This window comes from Marmota marmota, unplaced genomic scaffold (genome assembly GCF_001458135.2).
Source record: "Marmota marmota marmota unplaced genomic scaffold, marMar, whole genome shotgun sequence".
Lineage (NCBI taxonomy): Eukaryota > Metazoa > Chordata > Mammalia > Rodentia > Sciuridae > Marmota > Marmota marmota.
Window position 1 is genome coordinate 19,063,936 of NW_025999869.1, and position 19,551 is coordinate 19,083,486.

The window sequence follows — 19,551 nt, forward strand, 5'->3', positions numbered from 1 at the left end:
CATTAGGTGTTTAGATGAGTTATGTGGGGTTAGAGTTGTGTCAGTGAGATCAGCTTTTCCCAAGCCATGTTGTACTTGAGATTATTAAATCAATTTAATTCTCAACCTTAAATGCCAGAATGAGGAACAAAATGATAGTGGATGGAGAGAAGAGCCAAGATATATTTCCCCTTCCCTGGGGATTTTTTTGGGAAATACCAGGCATAAAATAAGTAACAATTTGCCCCTGTAAGCCATTGACTGGTGCTTAAGAAATGCTCATAAAGATTTTAAGTGCTTAAAGATTTCTTTACACAAGAATTTTCTTTTACATTTCATGTTGCAGAGGAGCCTTAGGCTGGGCCTCAAAGGGGAGAATGGATAGAATTTTTTAAAATTTCTTCTGGAGTTGTAGGTGGTCAGGATGCCTTTATTTTTATGTAGTGCCGAGGACCGAACCCAGTACCTCACACATGCAAGGCAAGTGCTCTGCCTCTTAGCTACAGCCCCAGTCCTGGGTAGAATTTTGATGGTAGAGAGGGAAAGAGATTCTTGCCATTCACTTAGAGATCTTGATCTTGACTCACGCATTTGTTTGTTTCTCAAATGTAGGTGTTCTATATTCCTATCAGCTGTGACTGGGCTAACTCCAACAGCTTCCTTAACCATCTTTCCAACATTCTGGAATAGCCTGTTCTTTTCATTTCTCAGTGTCCACTATTATATCTTTCCTGGATCATGGATTTGTACTTCAGCCTTATTTCCCTTTTTGTTCCCCTTCTTATCCATTCTTCACCTAGCAGCCAAAGTAATCCTCTGTAATTTAAATTTGATCGTGTCTGTTTGCTTAGAATCATTCAGTGGATCCTCAGTATAAAGTTTGAGTCCCTCATCATGGCTCCCAAAGCCCTTTATTTTCTGGATTTTACTCCCCTTTCTAGCTTCTTAATACTTTTCCTCTTATATTAGACACTTTTACCACATTAAACTTCTTGCCATGCTTTCTTATATCCCCGGATCTTTGCACTTGTTTTCTCTCCCTGAAACTTTTTCCATTCTCCTTACTAACTGTTCTCATCTTTTGTGACTCAAATTCCATTTCCTTGGAAGCACATGCACAGTATCTGTTTAATTAGTGCTCTACCTTCACCATTTCTTCATTATGGGATGTAATGCAAAGAACACCGGGAGCGGGGAGGGCCAAGGTTTGACTACTATTGCTGTGCAATCTTGTGGAGATCACTTCATCTTTTCAAGTTCTTGTTCTTCAACTCTAAAATGGGGTAATGACACTTTTTTTTTTTACAAGCTTATTTAAAACATTCATTGATATAATATACATTAAAAAAAAAAAAGAAGATTCTGTGTAAGCACTGAAACTCCAAGCTCATGTAAATTGCTGCTGCTGCGGCTGCTACTATTGTTATTAATACTACTGCTACTGCTACCACTCCTCTTCCTTCTCACCCTCCTCTTGTTCCTCAGTAGTTTTTCTGGAATGTTTTACACGGGACTTGGTTTTTTAGGGGATGAAGATTTTACCAAAGAGGTAACAGAGCTGTTTTCTCAACTGCACGTCTCCTCCAAACCAGAGAAACTTGCCAGGGTAAGTTGTTACTTTTTGGTAATTTTTATTATTTTATCTTAAATAGTTTAGTAGAAAAGACCATAAGATCATAAATTCTGGCCAGGGGCGTCATCAAAATTAAGGATATATTATCAACATACCCAGAAAAGTGTTCCACACCTTCCTGCCTCCTGTTCTCCCCAGGGTGGTGGGCTGAATCTGTATCCACCTCTGCCAACACGTCCTATCCTCATCTGTTATCATTTGGGATGCTTTGCTTATCTGAAAGCTTAATTTAGGCCAGAGTGTTTGTAATTTGAAGTTGGCACTACTGACCGAATTTCATGATACCAAAGGGCAAGCCTCTGTTGAGGGCTCATTGATCTCAGGGCTTTGCAGAGATGATGAGTATGACTTGAGGCTGTCATTTCCCAAAGCTCAATGACTCAGATAATGACCATTTAGCATGTGGAAATGAAGAGTCTCAGGCCAAAATCTTAGTCTTTGGTGATGAGTTCTGAGCTGTCTTCAATACATCTGGAACATACACTTTATCAAAGCTCAGAGTGAATATGGATCCATTCTTTCCTTCTCTCCTTTATAAAAATAGAATATTCCTTATTCAGGGGTTTATCTTATGTTTTCTCATGCTTAAAGTTAGGCTATGCATTCCAAAGGCCAAAATGCCCTGGGAATGGATCATGCCCAGTTCCAGTGGATCATGGGCTCCTTCCTGCCTCTACACCCATCTCTCGCAGGATGGAGAAATATTTCAGTATTAATCAGCTGGGGGCACACATTGCTTCCTGGCCAGAGAGCTGATAGCCATTCTGTCTTCAACATACTCATCTTCTCTCCCATACCCCAGGGTAAGGAATATGAAGCTTAGTGTTTTATCCCAGTCTCCCATGATCACTGGAAATATTGTATTCTCCAGGAAAGTTTTTCACACCATTCTTAAGCAGCTCATCTTCCTCATCTTAATTGTAGTCCCTTACCATAGTATTTTTAATCTTGCATTACAGTATTTTTTTATGAAATAATATGAAACAGAAATGTTGCAGAAGTAGTATAAGCAATGTTCATGTACCTTTTATGCAGATATACTGTTGTTAACATTTTACCTCATTTACTTAATCATTTCTGCTTACACATACACATGTATGCATGCACACACCCCTCATTTTTGTAACCATTTGAAAGTTGTAAACATCATAGCTCTTTACTCCTAAATAATTCAATATATATTTCTAAAAGGATATGAATATCTTCTTGCATAGCTAAAGTATAGTTTCCATCTTCAGTAAATTTAATGTTAATACTATACTTTCGTTTACTCTGTTGTTCTTATTCCAGTTTTGTCAGGTGATTCAGTGATATTCTTCATATCATATATTTTCTTCTGACACCAGAGCCAGTTCATGGTCATGACTTGTATTTAATTGTTGTGTACTTTTAATCCCTTTAATCTGAAATATTTTCTCATCCTTTCTTTGTCTTTTATGACATTGACATTTTTGAAAAATACACACTTCCCTCTCTTTATAAAAAGAGAATATTCCTTATTTCTGGGGCTTATCCAATGTTTTCTTTTGCTGGAAGTTAAGCTGTGCATTCCTATGGCCAAACTGCTCCATAAGGGATGGCCTGTCTTGCCCAGGGTATCAGATTTAAAGGCTCATGATGTCCATCTGCTCCTTACTGGTGATGTGTTGTCTGATTTCTCTTTGTGGAATCATAATTTATTTTCATTTGCTTCTAATGTGCTTTCTGTGGAGATATACTTTAAGACCCCACAAATATCTTGCTTTTCATCATAATTTCCCTCCTAAATTTAGCTTCTATTTATAATTCTTGTTGCAACAGTCTTTATTGTGAGGATTGCAAAGTGATATTTTTCTAGCCTCAGCACACTCTCCACATTTACCAGTTGGCTTTGAGCATTCTTCATTTTTATCAAGAGCTCTGTCCCCATTTTGTTTTCTTCCTTCCTTTTTTTTTTTTTTTTTTGTCTATTATTGGTATGATTTTGTGGATTTTGACTTTTTCTTCATTGATTTGCAGTTCAACTCTGCCTCAGTTATTTTTTTTTTTTGAGAGAGAGAGAGGGAGAGAGAAAGAGAGAATTTTTTAATATTTATTTTTTAGTTTTTGGCGGATACAACATCTTTGTTTGTATGTGGTGCTGAGGATCGAACCCGGGCCACATGCATGCCAGGCGAGCATGCTACCACTTGAGCCACATCCCCAGCCCAGCGTCAGTTATTTTGATGTTCATATTGTCCTTCAGGCTGGCTCCTCTGTGACACACCCTATCAATTCTTTATTTTCTGGCATAGCAAGGTAGTATAGACTCATCTCGTACCCTCCATCTCAGCCCTGGAATTAGCTATTCTTTCAAGAATCCACAGTTCCTTTTTAGTGTTATAGATCATGACTAAGTGTCCTCATTGCTATTGGGGTGTCTGTCTCTAGGCTCTGTCAGTACAGCTAGGAGATATACTTAGGTACACACATACATGTATATGTGTAGATACATAAATATGCTCATATGTGTACATTATTTTAGGAATTGATTTCATACTAGTAACTCCAATTTTAATCTGCTCCCACAGGGTTTGTCCTTGCCTTTTCCTAGACCTTCTTCCACAGTAAGAACCTTATCTCCCCAACAATACTAGCACATATTCTTAATAATTTAATGCATTTGTAATAATTTCATTGTTTTGCCCATACTATTATAAATCAACCTACAGAAAGAATTTATGATTTGTTTGCTGTCCCCTAGAGTATTAACGTGCTTCCAGAAGTCAAAACTATACAAAAAATATACTCAGAAAAGTGCAATTACCTCCCAAGTCTCTACTACTGCCTTCTTTTTTATATGTTCAGCTTCCTTGTTTTCTGGCTTGTACTTCCTTTTCTTTTTTGTAAAGATAAGCAGATATCTCTTTCTTACACAAAAATTAACATACTCTATATGTGCTTTAGCACTCTATTTAACATTGTGCATATGTATTTTCATAGCTTTTTTTTTTTTTTTTTTTATGATGGGGAGGGCACTGAGAATTTGAACCCAGAGGAAATTTCACCATCTGAGCTACATCCCTAGCGCTTTAAATTTTTTTTTTTTTTTAAGACAGGGTCTCACTAAGTTGCTTAGGGCCTTGCTAAAGTTACTGAGGCTGGCCTCAAACTTATGATCCTCCTGTCTCAGCCTCCCAAGCTGCTGGGATTACAGACATGCACCACTGCATCCAGCTTTTCATACCTTTTTAAAATATATCTTACCTCCTAACGTAAATCTTAATTTTTTGAAGTCACGATCTATACATATATGTAAAGTCCCAGCTCTATACCTCTTATAATCTGTGTGACCTTGAGCAAGTTGCTTAACCTTTCTTTGCCTCAATTTCTCTATTTATGAGGTGGAATAATATAGAATTCTTATGAGAATTAAATGTGTTAATATACACAAAACTCTTCAAAAATGCATGATTCATTGTGAATAATGCTCACTTTGATGGCATCACAGAAGCTAGCTGATGTCTAGTACATTCAGATGTTCCATAAGCAAGCATATATTCAGTTAACCTTCATTATGCTAGGTATTTATCTAGGTGCTAGGGAAATAATGAGAAAGACAGTTTCCATGTTCTTATAAATCACACTAATAAACAAATATGTTTAAAATAACAGTTATCTGTGTGTTAGTTCTAGCTACTCTCTGAAAGCAGTCTATTTAAATTTGGGGCATTGAGATTTAAGATGTAGGATAAAGATCAGCCAAGGTCTGATTGTTCCCATATGTGTGATAAAGGGAAAAGAGCACTGAAGTAGAATCTGGGAATATGATTCTAATTCTCATTTGGACACTCACATATGTTATGACCTTGGTAAATCCCATTCCTTCTTCAGGCCATATTATTTCTCAGTTGGAAAAAATCAGTTGTTGGAAAAGCTGGGCTCAAAGGTGCCTTTTAACTCTTAAGATTCCAGATCTCACCAGTGGGAAGTTCTAGGCTGAATCATGGAAGTGGATGACAGTTTTGGAAAAGGCTGAAAAATTATCCTAAACTGGCACAGTAGTTCATAATGACTTCACTTAATGTACTATAAGAGAGGTCATTTGGGTATGTACTATGCCTACTAAAATATCTCCTTTAATATATTAAATGTATGCTATCAATTTTCTTTTTTTTTAAAATGTGGCTTTATTGCTTTCTATTTTTCTTTCTATTAAAATCTCAGATAAATTAATTCTTAGTTTTTTTCTCATTTTATCTCTTCAAAGAAATTACAAAGAATTTCACTTACAGTTTGGAATATTAGGCAACTATTAGGATTCCTTCCAGTTAGGATTCCTTCCAGTTTCCTATGTCACTCTTCTATAAAACTCACCACTCTGACCTCGTCTCCTGTCATGTTCCCCCATCCTCTATATTCTTCCCATACTGGCCTTTGTTCTGTTCCTCAAATATACCAAGCTGCTTTCCCTGTGCTTATGGGTGTCTTTGCCTAAATATTTGTATGTTCGACCCCTTTTTACCCTCCACAGTGCAGCTCAAATTTTACTCCTCAAAGACCTTTCCTAACCACTCAAATTCAAGCCACCATCTGCTCATCTAATCCTATACTCTCTATTATCCCATTTTATTTTATTTATGCATGTGTTTATTTGCTTTCTTATTAATTATCTTCCCTCTCAAGAATAAAGAAGAGCAGATCCCTAGTTTGGATCATTCATTAGTGAATCTGTAGCACCTAGCACAGTATGCAGTATATATTTATAATAAATGAATGAATAAATGCCTGCATCCTGTGTACTGTGATCTTGCTAGATATCTCAGATTTTGCTCTGCACTTTGAGTTTTCCTGATTCTGAACCTTTGTTTAGGTTATTCTGTTTGGTTTTGTGCACTTGAGAGGTTAATGCTTAAGTAATGGGAAGGTTTGGGTTACAGCCAGATTATTCCTGTAAGTTCTTGTTAAAGGTTCTATGCCATAGGGGCAAGGATCCTGAAATGAACGTCTGGATATACACTTGTTTTGTAGCCTCGCACGCAACCCTACCTGGGCTGAGTAATAAAACCTGTGATTCTCTGTTAGAATAACTCTCAAGGTTGTTTGTAAATTCCTATTACCAGGTTACAGCCTTAAATATATTCTGTCTATATGAAGTTAAGTGAATGCTTTCATTTAATGACAGTAAATGCTTCTTGAGAAACCAGGAAACTTTTTCTTTTTTTAAATGCCTCCACATTTAATTTTCTTTTTTTTATTAGTTGCTCATGACAATACAATGATCTTGACATATCATACATTTGATTCAAATGGGGTATGAATTCTCATTTTTCCATGTGTACTGGTTGCAGGATCACATTGGTTATATGGCCACGTATATACATACAGCAGTACTAGTGTCTATTTTATTCTGCTGTCCTTCCTATCCCCCCCTTCCCTCCCCTCCCCTCCCATCACCTCTCTCTACCCAATCTACTGTGACTGCTTTCTCTCTCTTTTTTTTTCCTTCCCCCTCACATCATCATACATGTATTTTGTATAACAAAGAGGGTCTCCTTCCATCTTCCATGCAATTCTCCTTCTCCCTCCCATTCCCTCCCCCCTCTCTTCCCTATTTAATGGTAATCTTCTTCTCATGCTCTTCCTCCCTACTCTTATTTTGAGTCACCCGCTTTATATCAGAGAAGACATTCGGCATTTGTTTTTTAGGGATTGGCTAACTTCACTTAGCATAATCTGCTCTAATGCCATCCATTTCCCTGCAAATGCCATGATCTTGTTATTTTTTAGTGCTGTGTAATATTCCATTGTGTATGAATGCCACATTTTTTTTTATCCATTCATCTGTTGAAGGGCATATAGGTTGGTTCCACAGTCTAGCTATTTTATCTACAAATTACAGAAAGTCAAGTCAGACTTCCCTAAGAGGAGAATTCAATAGCCAAAAACACTAGACAATCAAGGGGCAAGAATGGCTTCAGGCATGACTCTACTCAGGAACCTCTATCTTGGCTCTGCTTTATTTTGCTTTGGCTTCATTCTTAAGGATCCTTCCCACGTAGTGATAAAATAACCACTAGCAGTTTCAGGTTGATTTTTTTGACCCCCATTTGAATAATTCCAACAGAAAGAGTACTTTCCAGCAAGCATTTTGAATACATTGTTTTCAGGAGGTAAGGGATGGACATAAGAATCTAGGAGTTAGCAGCAAGTCAGGGATAGTTAAAAATCACTGGAGTAGAGTGAATGTAGATGCCCAAAGAGAGGAAGTAGAGTCAGACATGTAGAAAGTAAAGGCAAGAACTCCAGATAATGATGTTTAAGGACTGTCCAAGTAGGATCAGTACATACAAGAGACTAAGGAGGTGTGATTATAAAGATAGGTGGGGAACCAGATAATAGTGGTGTTACAAAAACCAAAGAACTAGAAACCACATCGAGTTTCATTATTAGGGGAATGGATAAATTGTGGTATATGTATAAAATGACATACTACATAGCAATAAATAAGAATGGGCTGTAAATACACAAAACAACATGGATAAATATAACTGACATTTGTTGTGCATTAAGTAGCCCTACACAAATTAGGGTAATTTGTGTAGGGTAATTCTGAGGGTGGTAGGAATGAGATCTGATTCTCATTTTCACAGGCATATATACATGTAAACTGTGTGTGTGTGTGTGTGTGTGTGTGTGTGTGTGTGGTGGTGATTGGACCCAGGATCTGTGCATGCTAGGCAAGTGCTTCATCACTGAGCTAAATCCCCAGCCCACATGTAATATTTTTTGAACTGTACTCTGAAGATTTGTACACTTTATTATTGTGGGAACAAATGCATGGAGTACTGCATACATGGCATACATTAAGGGCATCTGAGTGGCAGGCCACTTCCCTAGTGCTTGGTGTGTGAGCGGCAGACCTCTTACCCCGTAGGCACATCCCTGGGTGTGAGGCCATGTGTTGCTGTCCCAGGGCTTGCTCCACGGCCTGCTCCTCGATTGGTCATAGGAGTAGAATGAATGTAGATGCCCAAAGAGAGGAAGTGAAGTGAAACATGTAGAAAGTAAAGGCAAGAATTCCAGATAATGATGTTTAAGGACTGTCCAAGTAGGATCAGTACATACAATCACAGTTAGCAAGAAATTGTGTTGATGGCTGCCTATAATCTGCCTAGCTACTGCCTGAGTATATATCCATGGTAACTATGCGATAAAATCAGACCTGCTTCCAGCTTGGTCTCTGAAGGTCTTGATTAGTGACTCTGCAGCCACAGTCTCCTCAACCCTGTTCCGTGGACCGCCTCGCTGGACGAGAGAGAGCCCACATATTATATGTAAGTTATACCTCAGTTGGAAATAAAAAGCCAAAGAATCAAGGGAATTTTGAAAAGAAATGAGTGTACGCGGTGCCAAGTGTCCACAGTTCTTGACTAGTAAGATAAGGACTGCAACACTAGATGGTATGATCAGCTGAGAAAAAGAGTGCTGACTTCCAGGATGCTAATGTTTTCGTGGTAGGTGCAGAATAATCTCGGTGAGCTGAATTGAATTGCTGGTGTGCAATAACCTTTCCTTATTTAGGCAAGAAGTACTGCCTACGAATGGATCAGGGCATTTCCGACCACACCATTAGCAAAGAAAGAAGAAGAAGAAAAACAGTCAGAGACAGAAAATACTGAAGAAGTCAATAAAAATTCAATAGAGGTAAACAAAGCAACTAAGCTTTTTTTTTTTTTTTTTTAATAGATTTGAGATGTGGGTATTACAATTGAGGACCCAGTGTCCTTCTGTTTTGTTGAACTGCTATCCATCATTTCAACCTCGTGAAGCCAAATTGTAGTATCTTAGTTTCAGGCACTAGAAGTAACCCAGAAGTAAAGAGAGAGAATGCAAGTAAGCATGCGCACAAATACAACAAAAGGGTGCATGTGTGTTTGGTCCCAAGGAGAGTTCCCAGAAAGGGCCACCAGATGCTTAATGTAAATCTTTTGGCCAAAACTTAGTCACACCCGACTCTAGGGGAGCCTCTGTTTTTTTTTAAATTTTTTAGTCATGACTGTAGCTGTAAAAGTACATCACTACTGTGGAAGAAGATGAGAAAGCTTATTAAAAAGTGACTCTACTCTCAAAATATTGAATTATTCAGAATGAAAGAAGCAAGGTGGTGTCATTGCCTTGCAGATTAAAAACAAAAAACTAAAACCTAATGTTTTATTTTGTTGTGCTTTCTTTTGTTTTTCCATTCAGGATATCCATGTATTTGCAATTCGCAGCCTAGCAGAATTGACTGCCTGCTCTATTGAACTATTTCACAAAACAGCAGCGTTAGTTCTGCATGGTGGGAAGCAGGAAGTGACAGCCATAGAAAGGAGCCAGACTCTTTCCCAGTAAGTGTAATGAATATCTCTTAAAGATAAAAAGGGCTGGGACTGTGGCTTAATCCCCAGTACGTATGTACGTATGTACATATGCATACATACATACATAAATAAAACGGCACTAATTGCTGAAAGAGTTTTCTTGGCTTAATTTCCAAAGTTTTTTTTTTCTCCCCTCCAGATTTTTTTATTGGTGCCTGATAGTTATATAAAATTAGTTTCCAAAATTTTTAGAAATGTCTATATCGTCTAGGTACTATTTATATCATATAATATTTGCATAGTAAAAGTTTTTTCATTTTAAGTGTTTTTTTCTTTTTACTGAACTATTGTATTATAAACCTGCCCTTTTTTATTAACCAACTCATGCTCTGAAAACTGTATTTTGCAGATTGTTAGTGTGAATAGGAATGGAATTTGACATAAGTGAAACAGAAAATAGTTCTAAGAACTTGAGTTTTTAGTTATTGAGTGCTAATTATATGTAGGCACCATGCTGCGGGATTCACATGTATTCTAATTTTTACAGTAACCCAAGGGATTAGTTCAGCTTTAACAAAGAGGAAATGCAGACTCAGAAAAGTTAAGTAATCTGCACAGGTTGTGCAACCTACGATTTAGACATAGGTCTGACTATGTCACACATCCATTCTTTTTTTCTGACCTTATTACTGATCTTGAGAAAAAAGTATTCAAAATATAATGTTAAGTAATCACAGGAGGAAGAAAAAAGGCCCAGTAGTTTCTAAATAGATCTCCTTATTTAAATGAGAATTTTTATTATGAAAAAAAATGTCCAATGTGTTAGAATTGGGAATGGCTACTGATATTCTCCAGACTGGCCTCTTCAGCAGCAGCAGCATGGTCCCTCTACGACATCCCATGGGGGGATTTTTTTGTTTTGTCTTGAACACCCTTAAGGATGAGAGTGACGCAGCTGTGATCGTGTGAAAAGTCGCTGTTCTTGCTACTCTGATTGTTCTTCCAGGCATATCTCATACCTGTACAGAATTCAGCTTTCTACTCAAATGCCACCTTCTCAAAGACACCTTTCTTCATCGTAGTCTAAAATAGCATGTCTCATCATTTTCTAGTCATTATTATCTGCTTTATGTAGCTCATATCACCACCTAGTAACATATATACATGTGTTTATACATATGTATACATATTCAAATATGTGTGTGTAATGTTTGTATGCTGTCTTCCTCTTAATTAGCAAGAAAGTTCAAATCCATGCAAACTAGTACTTTACTGACACATCTCCAGTGCTTAAAATAGTGCCTGGCATATAGAAGACTTTCCATAAACATTTTCTGTTTTAATTATATTTCTAAATGGAATGTTGGGTCTTTTAAGTATTGTGTCCTTTAATGCATTTTAGGTATTTTCTTCGATTTAACTAGTACTTTCTAGAGAATTTTGTAGGGAAATGTTTTTATAAGGCATGGACTTTCTCTTCCTGTAGCATGAATGTCTGCTCAGATGGATCTCCAATTACATTAGGAAGCTGATGTAGGCATATTTATACATTTGAAAGTTTCTTGTGTCACATTTCTTTAACTAAGTGATTTGTTTTCTTATGACAATTGTTAAATGTAACAGAGAGAGAGAGAGAAAGAGAGAGAGAGAGTGAGTGTGTGTGTGAGAGAGAGAGAAAGAGAGAGTGTGTTAGAGAGTGAGAGAGAAAAGAACCCTCCTGATTTTCTTCATTATTTTCTAGGATGACAATTGTATTGTGTAAAGAGTTGTCCTGTCTGTCTAAAGAGTTTACCACCTGCCTAACAACTGCTGGGGTAAGAATGGGCTAATGTCATATAACTGTTTTTTTAAACAGCTTAATTGAGATATAGTTGATGTGCTATAAAATTCAACTGTGTCAAGTATTCAATTCTATGGATTTTAGTATATTTACAGAAATGTGCAGTAATTATTATGATAGAATTTTAGAACATTTTCATCATCCCCCCCTTCTAATCATAATATATTAGCAGTCACTCTTCATTTCTTTCTCTTCCTTACTCCCCCAACCCTGGTGATACAAATTTATTTTCTTTCTTTGTAAATTTACTTATTTTGGACAATTCATGTAAATGAAATCATATATTATGTGGTATTTTGTGTCTTGATTTCCTTCATTTAGCATAATGTTTTTGAGGTCTGTCCATGTTTTAGCATATCTCAATCAACATTTCATTTTTTTATACCTTTATTTTATTTATTTATTTTTATGTAGTGCTGAGAATAGAACCCTGTGCCTCACAAAGGCTACGCAAGTGCTCTTCCACTGAGCTACAACCCCAGCCTAGCATTTTATTTTTATTAGTGCATAGTACTCAATTTTATGGAGGTACATATGTATTTATGTGTTTGTATATATGTATACCTGTATACACATACATACATATATACCCATTTTTTTATCTTCATTTGATAGACATTTAGTGTATTTCCACTTTCTGACTGTAATTAATAATGTCATGAACAAGCATATATGACCTTTTGCATGAACATTTTCATTTCTCTTGGGTAGTTAGAAGTGGATTGCTCTGCTGTATGGTTAATAATAGCCCATTGAGTAACTGCCTAGCTGCTTTCCAAAGTGACTGCACAATATTGCATTGTCACCAGTGATGTAAGGGTTCTCCTTTTTCTACATCCTCATCAACACTTGTTATTGTCTTTTTAATTCTGACCATTTTAGTATATAAAGTGGTATCTCATTGTAACTTTGATTTGCATTTCTCTAATGGCTAATGATATTGAACATATTATCTTTTACTTGTTGGTCACCTGTGCAGCGTTGGAGAAATGTCTGCTCGAGTCCTTGGTGCACTTTTCCCCCATGTTTTAAGAGATGGGGTCTTACTGTGTTGTCGAGGCTGACCCTAAACTCATGGGCTGAAGTGACCCTCCTGCCCCAACCTCTTAAGTAGCTGGGACTATACTTGCATGCCACTGTGCTCACCTGGCTTATTTTTTTTTTTTTAAATTGGACTGTTCTTTCTTTTTATTATTAATGTATAGGAGTTCTTTTTTTCTGAATGTAAGTTTCTTACCAGATATTTTCTCTCAGCCATAGATTGTGGTTTCACTTTCTTGATAGTGTCTTTTGCACAAAAGTTTAAAAATCTCGATGAAATCAGATTCCCAGTATTCTCTTTTATCACTTGTGCTTTCTGTGTTATAGTATCTAAGAAATCATGAAGACTTACTTTTGTGCTTTCTTCTAAAAGTTTTGTTTTAGTTCTGGTGTCTGATCTGTTGTCTTATCCATTCTTTTTACCAATTTAATTGTCTTGGCCCCTTTCTGGACTCTCATTTATATTATGTTGATTTCTATGTGAGTATCCTTATGTGAATACTATGTTGTCTTAATTAATGTAACTTTGAATCAAAAAGTATGATTTTAGCTGGGTAGGCTACTCAGGAGAATGAAGCAGGAGGATTACAAGTTTGAGGCCAACCTGGGCAACTTAGTGAGAGCCTATCTCAAAATAAAATAAAAACGGGTGGTGATGTAGCTCAGTGGTAGAGTACTTGCCTAGTTTGTGCTAGGCCCTGGTTTAATTCCCAGTACTTCCCCTGCTCACCCCCCTCAAAAAAATATTTTATTTTCCAAGCCATTTTAATCATTTGGACCCCAGGCATTTCCATATGAATTTTAGAGTCAGTTAAAGTTATGTCTAACTTATTCTTACAAACTCTTTTGTTCTCTCTTCTATGAAGTCTTCATTATGCTTTGTGCTTCCTAGACCTGTATTGAAAATATAGACCTTAATAAAATAACAAGCCCAAATTTTTTGCCCTGACTTTTAAAGAATAGCTTCTTAATTAGACACTGGTAACATTCATATTGTATAGTTGCTAGCCAGTGAGAGAGCTGTAATTAACATTAAAGTTGTTTTTTTTTTTTTAAATTGGAATTACAAAAATTTACTGAAGGCATGTACCATGAATTAGGATAAATGAAGGCATTTTAATTGGTGTATTATTATACCTAATAGTGACATTCATTTTGCGTTATTCATACAGGCACATATCTGATCAGTTTTATTCCCCAGTACCTCCCCTCCTCTATCCTACTGATCCCTTTGTTCTATTTTACTGTTCTTTCTTCTGTTTTATTTTTTAATTAGAGCATTATAATTACATATAAATTCTGGATTCATTGTGGTAAACTCTTAAGGACTCAGCATAATTGAGTAGATTTTGCTCCCCATTCCTTTCTCTTTCTCCCTTTCAATTCCCTTCTACTGTCTTTATCTCCCTTCCATTTTCATGATATCCCTTTTTTATTCCTTTTTATTTTCTTTAGCTTCCACATATGAGAGAAAATATTCAATCTTTGACTTTCTGAGTCTGGCTTATATCACTCAGCATATTCTCCAGTTCTGTTCCATCCATTTTCCGATAATTTCATTCTTCTTTATGAAATGTGTATATACACCACATTTCCTTCATCCATTCGTCTCTTACAGACTCCTAGGTTGGTTGCATAACTTATCAAGGGCATTTTAATCAAGTAAATGAAAAAAACTTTATAGTAAGTATGAAGTGTGGTGGCAAAGTTACTATGGGGCCCTAAATTTGTTTTAATTAAGAACATGGCCCAAATTCTTAAATTTGAGATTAGATTATTCATAAGGGTAATCTTAGAATATAGCTCTTCTCTCTCTTTTTAGTATTTTGTTTCTATTTGCTGAAAAATTAAAAATGTTTAGTTGTGCTATAGAAAATACTGAATATGGAATGAAATTGCTTAATGGGATTTGCTCTGAAAATGTGGTGTGTGTGTGTGTGTGTGTGTGTGTGTGTGTGTGTGTGAAAGTTCCAGATAATGTTAGTATTTTTGGTAAATATATTTGAAACCATAAACTTGGGTTCCTTGGGGTCCAAGTCATGGGATAAAAATGTTCCTTATTTGGCTGCCATGGTCTAAGAGAGGAGGGGAGAAGGAGGGAACTGCTGGACTTGGGGAGGGAGGGAGGCAGCATTTTGCCAGAGGTCCTGTGAAGACAAGAATGACGGGAGAAGAAGAATTTTGGCACTTAAGACGTAGGGGAAATTTCTTGTAAGAGTGTATGTGCAAACCAGAGTTAGTATTTTCTTTAAAAGATCTCTGGTTTCCTGAAATTAATTGTATAAGCCACAGTGTTTTGTACTTTAACAAAGTGAATCAGCTATAAAGTACTAACACATGTATTATATTTGCACTATTTATTTGCATGAAATGAGATTTTTCCAAACAGCCTGTCTTTAAAAAAAAAAAAAAAAAAACTTTTTTTGAACACATGTTCTATATACGTTTTGTTTTCAAATTTTTCTAAAAGTTTGTGGTCAGATGTACCTTTCCCACTGTCTCATACAGAATGTGGGTACTTTTAAAAATTTATATAAAAAAAAAAAACTATAAAGAGGGTGGGGGTATAGCTCAGTTGATAGAGTGCCTGCCTCACATGCACAAGGTCCTGGGTTCAATCTCCAGCACCACCAAAAAAACAAAACAAAACAAAAAAACCTACCAAGAAAAGTAATCCCAATTTGGATAGCAGAGAGTATAGAGAAAATTAAAAGCACTTAAAATTTCACTTTCCAGAGGTGAAATTTTCCTTTCTCTCAATCCAGATAGCCTATGTTTATATTTGTGTGTTTCAAAGTGGGATTATATTCTACCTGTTGTTTAAGGTTATCTTCTGACAACATTGTATCCTTTATTCTAGATTAAAGAAAAGGCAGATGTCCTGAATCCATTAATCACTGCAGTCTTTCTAGAGGTTAGTAATAATTGTTTTTAAGTCTATGATTCCAAAGGCATTTTGTATTTATTAACTCTTATTAAGTCTTTAGCTTTTGACTTTTTTGGGGTTTTTTTCACCAGATTAGTAGTTTGGTGCAGATATGGACAAAGTGGTGTATGTTTGATGTGTATTTTATTGCAAGGCATAGAAGTTGAAGCTGCAGGATAATGTGGATTGGTAGGAGCAATTGGCTGTCCTTTTTTAGTCCCTTTCCCTTGACAGCTTAACATATAATTTCCAGTAATGAAATTACTTCTGGAGACCAGCTGGTAAACATGAAGGGATGAAATAGGCAAGCACTACTTTCTAAAGGACTAAAGCTTATGCAGGAGAGGTGTTTCAAACAAAACATTTTGTCATTTCCTTTCCAAACAATCTTAATTTTTTTTTTTTGTCTAATAGGTACCTATGTTTACATAATCCTCATGGAGGGTTTAAGTCTCTGGAAAGGGATGGTGTGCAAGCATCCCATGACTGATTGTATTGCCTCCCTAGGGATGGTTTCTGGATACCATGTTTGAAGAACTGTTGTCTTGTAAATTAATTGTAAAGGCAACTTTAGACTTTTGATGATCTGTTTAAGACATATTATTTATCTTAGAGTAGGGAAGACAAAAATATTGATAATTGGTTAGGTTTTAAATATGAATTTTTTAATACTACTAGACTATTCTCCAGTTTTAAATTATTTAAAAATTACCATTAAAGAAATACTTTTAGTTTCTTAACTACACAGTTTTATTTAAGCAGTCTGAGGAACTCTTTTGATCACTTAAACAATTTTCTTTTTTTTTTGGTACTGGGTATTGAACTAGGGGGCACTTGACCACTGAGCCACATCCCCAGCCCTATTTTGTATTTTATTTAGAGACAGGGTCTCAGAGTTGCTTAGTGCCTTGCTTTTGCTGAGGCTGGCTTTGAACCCTTGATCCTCCTGCCTCAGCCTCTTGAGCTGCTGGGATTACAGGTGTGTGCCACCAAGCTCGGCTTAAACAATTTTTTAAAGGATAATTTTGAGATTTAGTAAATGGCAGAGTGGCAGAGTTGAAAGAACTTTGCAAACCAACAGCACAGTCCTGTCCTTGATTATCTTTGACTTGCCGTATAACACTGAATCAGAAATTTGCCCTTCTTGGTAACCTTATTATTTTTAAGTGCAAAATAAGAGATCTAACCAGATGATCTTTGGGGTGTTTTGGCTGGAAAATGTATTGTCAAATGTCACATTGAAGTTTATATCAAAGTACTAGACAATGATAAATCCAGAAAAGATGATCTTACTTGATATGAATTGCCTCTTGTTTTTTCTTTTTTAGTTGATTGTTTTTGCTTACAGATTTGAAACACTTTTGTCTTTGAAGTAATACAATTTTATCTTAGTGTAATGAAGTATCTGTTGTTATTATTCTGGAAGGTGAGAGCTTGTTAGATATAAATGAAGTCTGGCAAACTCTGAGCATAATGATTTCATAGTGCTTCTCACAAACAGACATTTCTATCTATACTGTTTCATCTTTAAAGCAGTGTTCCTTGTTTATGTTTGTGAGCAGTTCTCTTGTATTAATGATTGCATTGAGGCCATCGAAGAAGAGCTACCATAATGGGCTGGAAATTCCATAGTGCAGGATTCATTCATAGATTCCTGAAAGCATCTTTCAGTAATTGACTACAGTGCTGTGACAGAAACTACCCACTCAATTAAGGAATAAATAAACGTTGCATGCCAAGTTTGAGCAGGATATCAAACAGCTACCATTTCTGATAGGCAAATTGGGAAAAAAAATGCTAAATTCTTTTTTGGTACTGTGGTATCATCTCAAGAATTAGGTTTTTTTTCTCTAAAATAGAGTGTACTGCAGTAGTAAGGTCTGTGATCTTACTTGGCCGGCTACAAATTCATTTAGATTACAAATATTGATTTGTTTTATTATCTTATATTTATTTTACGTGACTGTGATTATTTTCTTTTTCTTGTTTTTTCAATCCCCCCCAGGCATCAAATAGTGCCTCTTACATCCAGGATGCCTTTCAGCTACTCTTACCTGTGCTGCAGATCTCTCTCATTGAGAACAGGACGGAATTACCCAGGCAGGAGCTACAAGTCCAGAGGCCTTTGCCAGAACATTGAAGAATAGAGAAGATTTGACCTGAGATTTGTGATGGCTAAGAAGTGCCACTTTCTTCAGGGTACCCCTGCAGAAATGAATGAGGAAGGTTATTTTAATATATAAAAATTCAGGCAGGAGAACAGGTTTAAAGAGGAAGTTTGTTTCTTCACTTGGCTGAAGTATTCAAATCCTCACACTATTCCCAGTTATTGACATATTATTTGAAAAAACACTTTGTGGAAAGTCCAAGAATATAAGCTCTAGGTAAAGTTTTAGTGGGACACTCAGGCAAAAATATTGATCTATTTTTGACATGCTGCAAAACACTAAAAATTTTCTCATGGATATAATCTGTAGCCCATGGATAAAATTGTTGTAAAAAACAGGAGGAAAAATCCCTTAATTTGGCATTCTAGAATTTATGACATACTTGGTTTATTAATGCCATGTACTTTCTCCTTTCTAGAATAAAATCTATGGCTTTAAGAAAACTGAGCATATATAAACTCTAAAATGATTACCCTGTATCATGTGATTCTTGGAAATGGCTAGGAAGTTTCATTTACTCTTTAATTCTCAGTAGATATTTGACATTGAGGAGAAACTTGCAGTATTATACTTTTTTAGGCAAATGAACAAAGTATAACAGATTCCCCGTTGGCTTTAAATGACTCCCGTATCCCTTGATGACAAGCTTCAAGTCATAGGTGATTCTCTCCTCAACTGTATTTAAGACCAATAAGTGCAATTTAGAGAAACAGTTTCATATTTTAGATATTCTTTTTAAGTTGTTTTTCATGCATACCCCATAAGCAGGACAAATTCTGTCACAACCAACCCTAAATGAGTGTTGAGGCTCTTTTGTTAGTAGGGTTTTTGTTGTTTGAATATTGTTAAAGTGAGTCATAGTGTCCCATAGAAGTGATATTCATTTATAATAAGATTTAACCTCTAACACATTTTTCTTCTTTGTTTTAATTTGTTCTTTAGCATGGTTTTAAATACAACTTTTATCTTCTAGATCTTATGCCCTCTTTCTTTCTTCAACAACCAAAATATATTTTGATATCTATTCTTTTTAAAAAAGGTCTCCAACTTTGTGGTTTTTAATGATTCAAGTAACTTTTCTGTGAGCTCTGCCCCCATCTTATAACATGTTTAAAATAAAATATAATTGAACTGTTCATAAGTGTGATATTTCACAAATGTCAAGAATGAAAATCATCATTTACTTTATGTACTATAATATGTGCATTTTCATAAAAGGCTTAAAAATGAAGCATTCAGAAATGCCGATGTTATAAATATTCATGCCTCTTAGTTAACATGTCATCAAAGCCCCAGGTTAATACATAAGAGGAATTCTGAAAACCAGCCCACTGACTTGCCCATCTGCATCCTGATGTCTCCCCAAGCACCAGTCTGCTCATTTCTCCATTTTACTTGAGACCCCATCCGTGCTTGTTATTATATCATCTGGCCAAAGTCCCATCATGTCTCAACTATCACTTTTCTTATCAGGAAAATTACAACAAAGAACAGTTCAAGTAGTCTCTTATCTCTCTTGTGTTTTGAGTTAAAGACAAAGAAAGGTACCATGATCACTTCACTCTCACAAATCAATGTTGAACTCGCCAGATATTTACATTTCTGATAGGCTTACCCTTGTACAGAGCCTGCAAACTGAATGA

At 36.0% G+C, this 19,551-nt stretch overlaps 1 protein-coding gene across 3 annotated transcripts in view; it reads left to right on the forward strand.

The window, feature by feature from the left end:
• The window catches only part of Fam114a2 (family with sequence similarity 114 member A2), a 32,195-nt gene extending 13,151 nt beyond the window's left edge, over positions 1-19,044 (forward strand). For 2 of the 3 annotated variants that reach the window (XM_048782927.1, XM_048782934.1), the window contains exons 9-15: positions 1,506-1,585; positions 4,162-4,197; positions 9,155-9,277; positions 9,821-9,960; positions 11,675-11,747; positions 15,675-15,728; positions 17,746-19,044. In XM_048782927.1, coding sequence (XP_048638884.1) covers positions 1,506-1,585; positions 4,162-4,197; positions 9,155-9,277; positions 9,821-9,960; positions 11,675-11,747; positions 15,675-15,728; positions 17,746-17,880 — 641 coding nt within the window. In that variant the 3' untranslated portion in view covers positions 17,881-19,044. The remainder of the gene's footprint in view (positions 1-1,505; positions 1,586-4,161; positions 4,198-9,154; positions 9,278-9,820; positions 9,961-11,674; positions 11,748-15,674; positions 15,729-17,745) is intronic. The other variant, XM_015492694.2, reaches the window with a different exon arrangement.
• Positions 19,045-19,551: the final 507 nt, after the last annotated feature.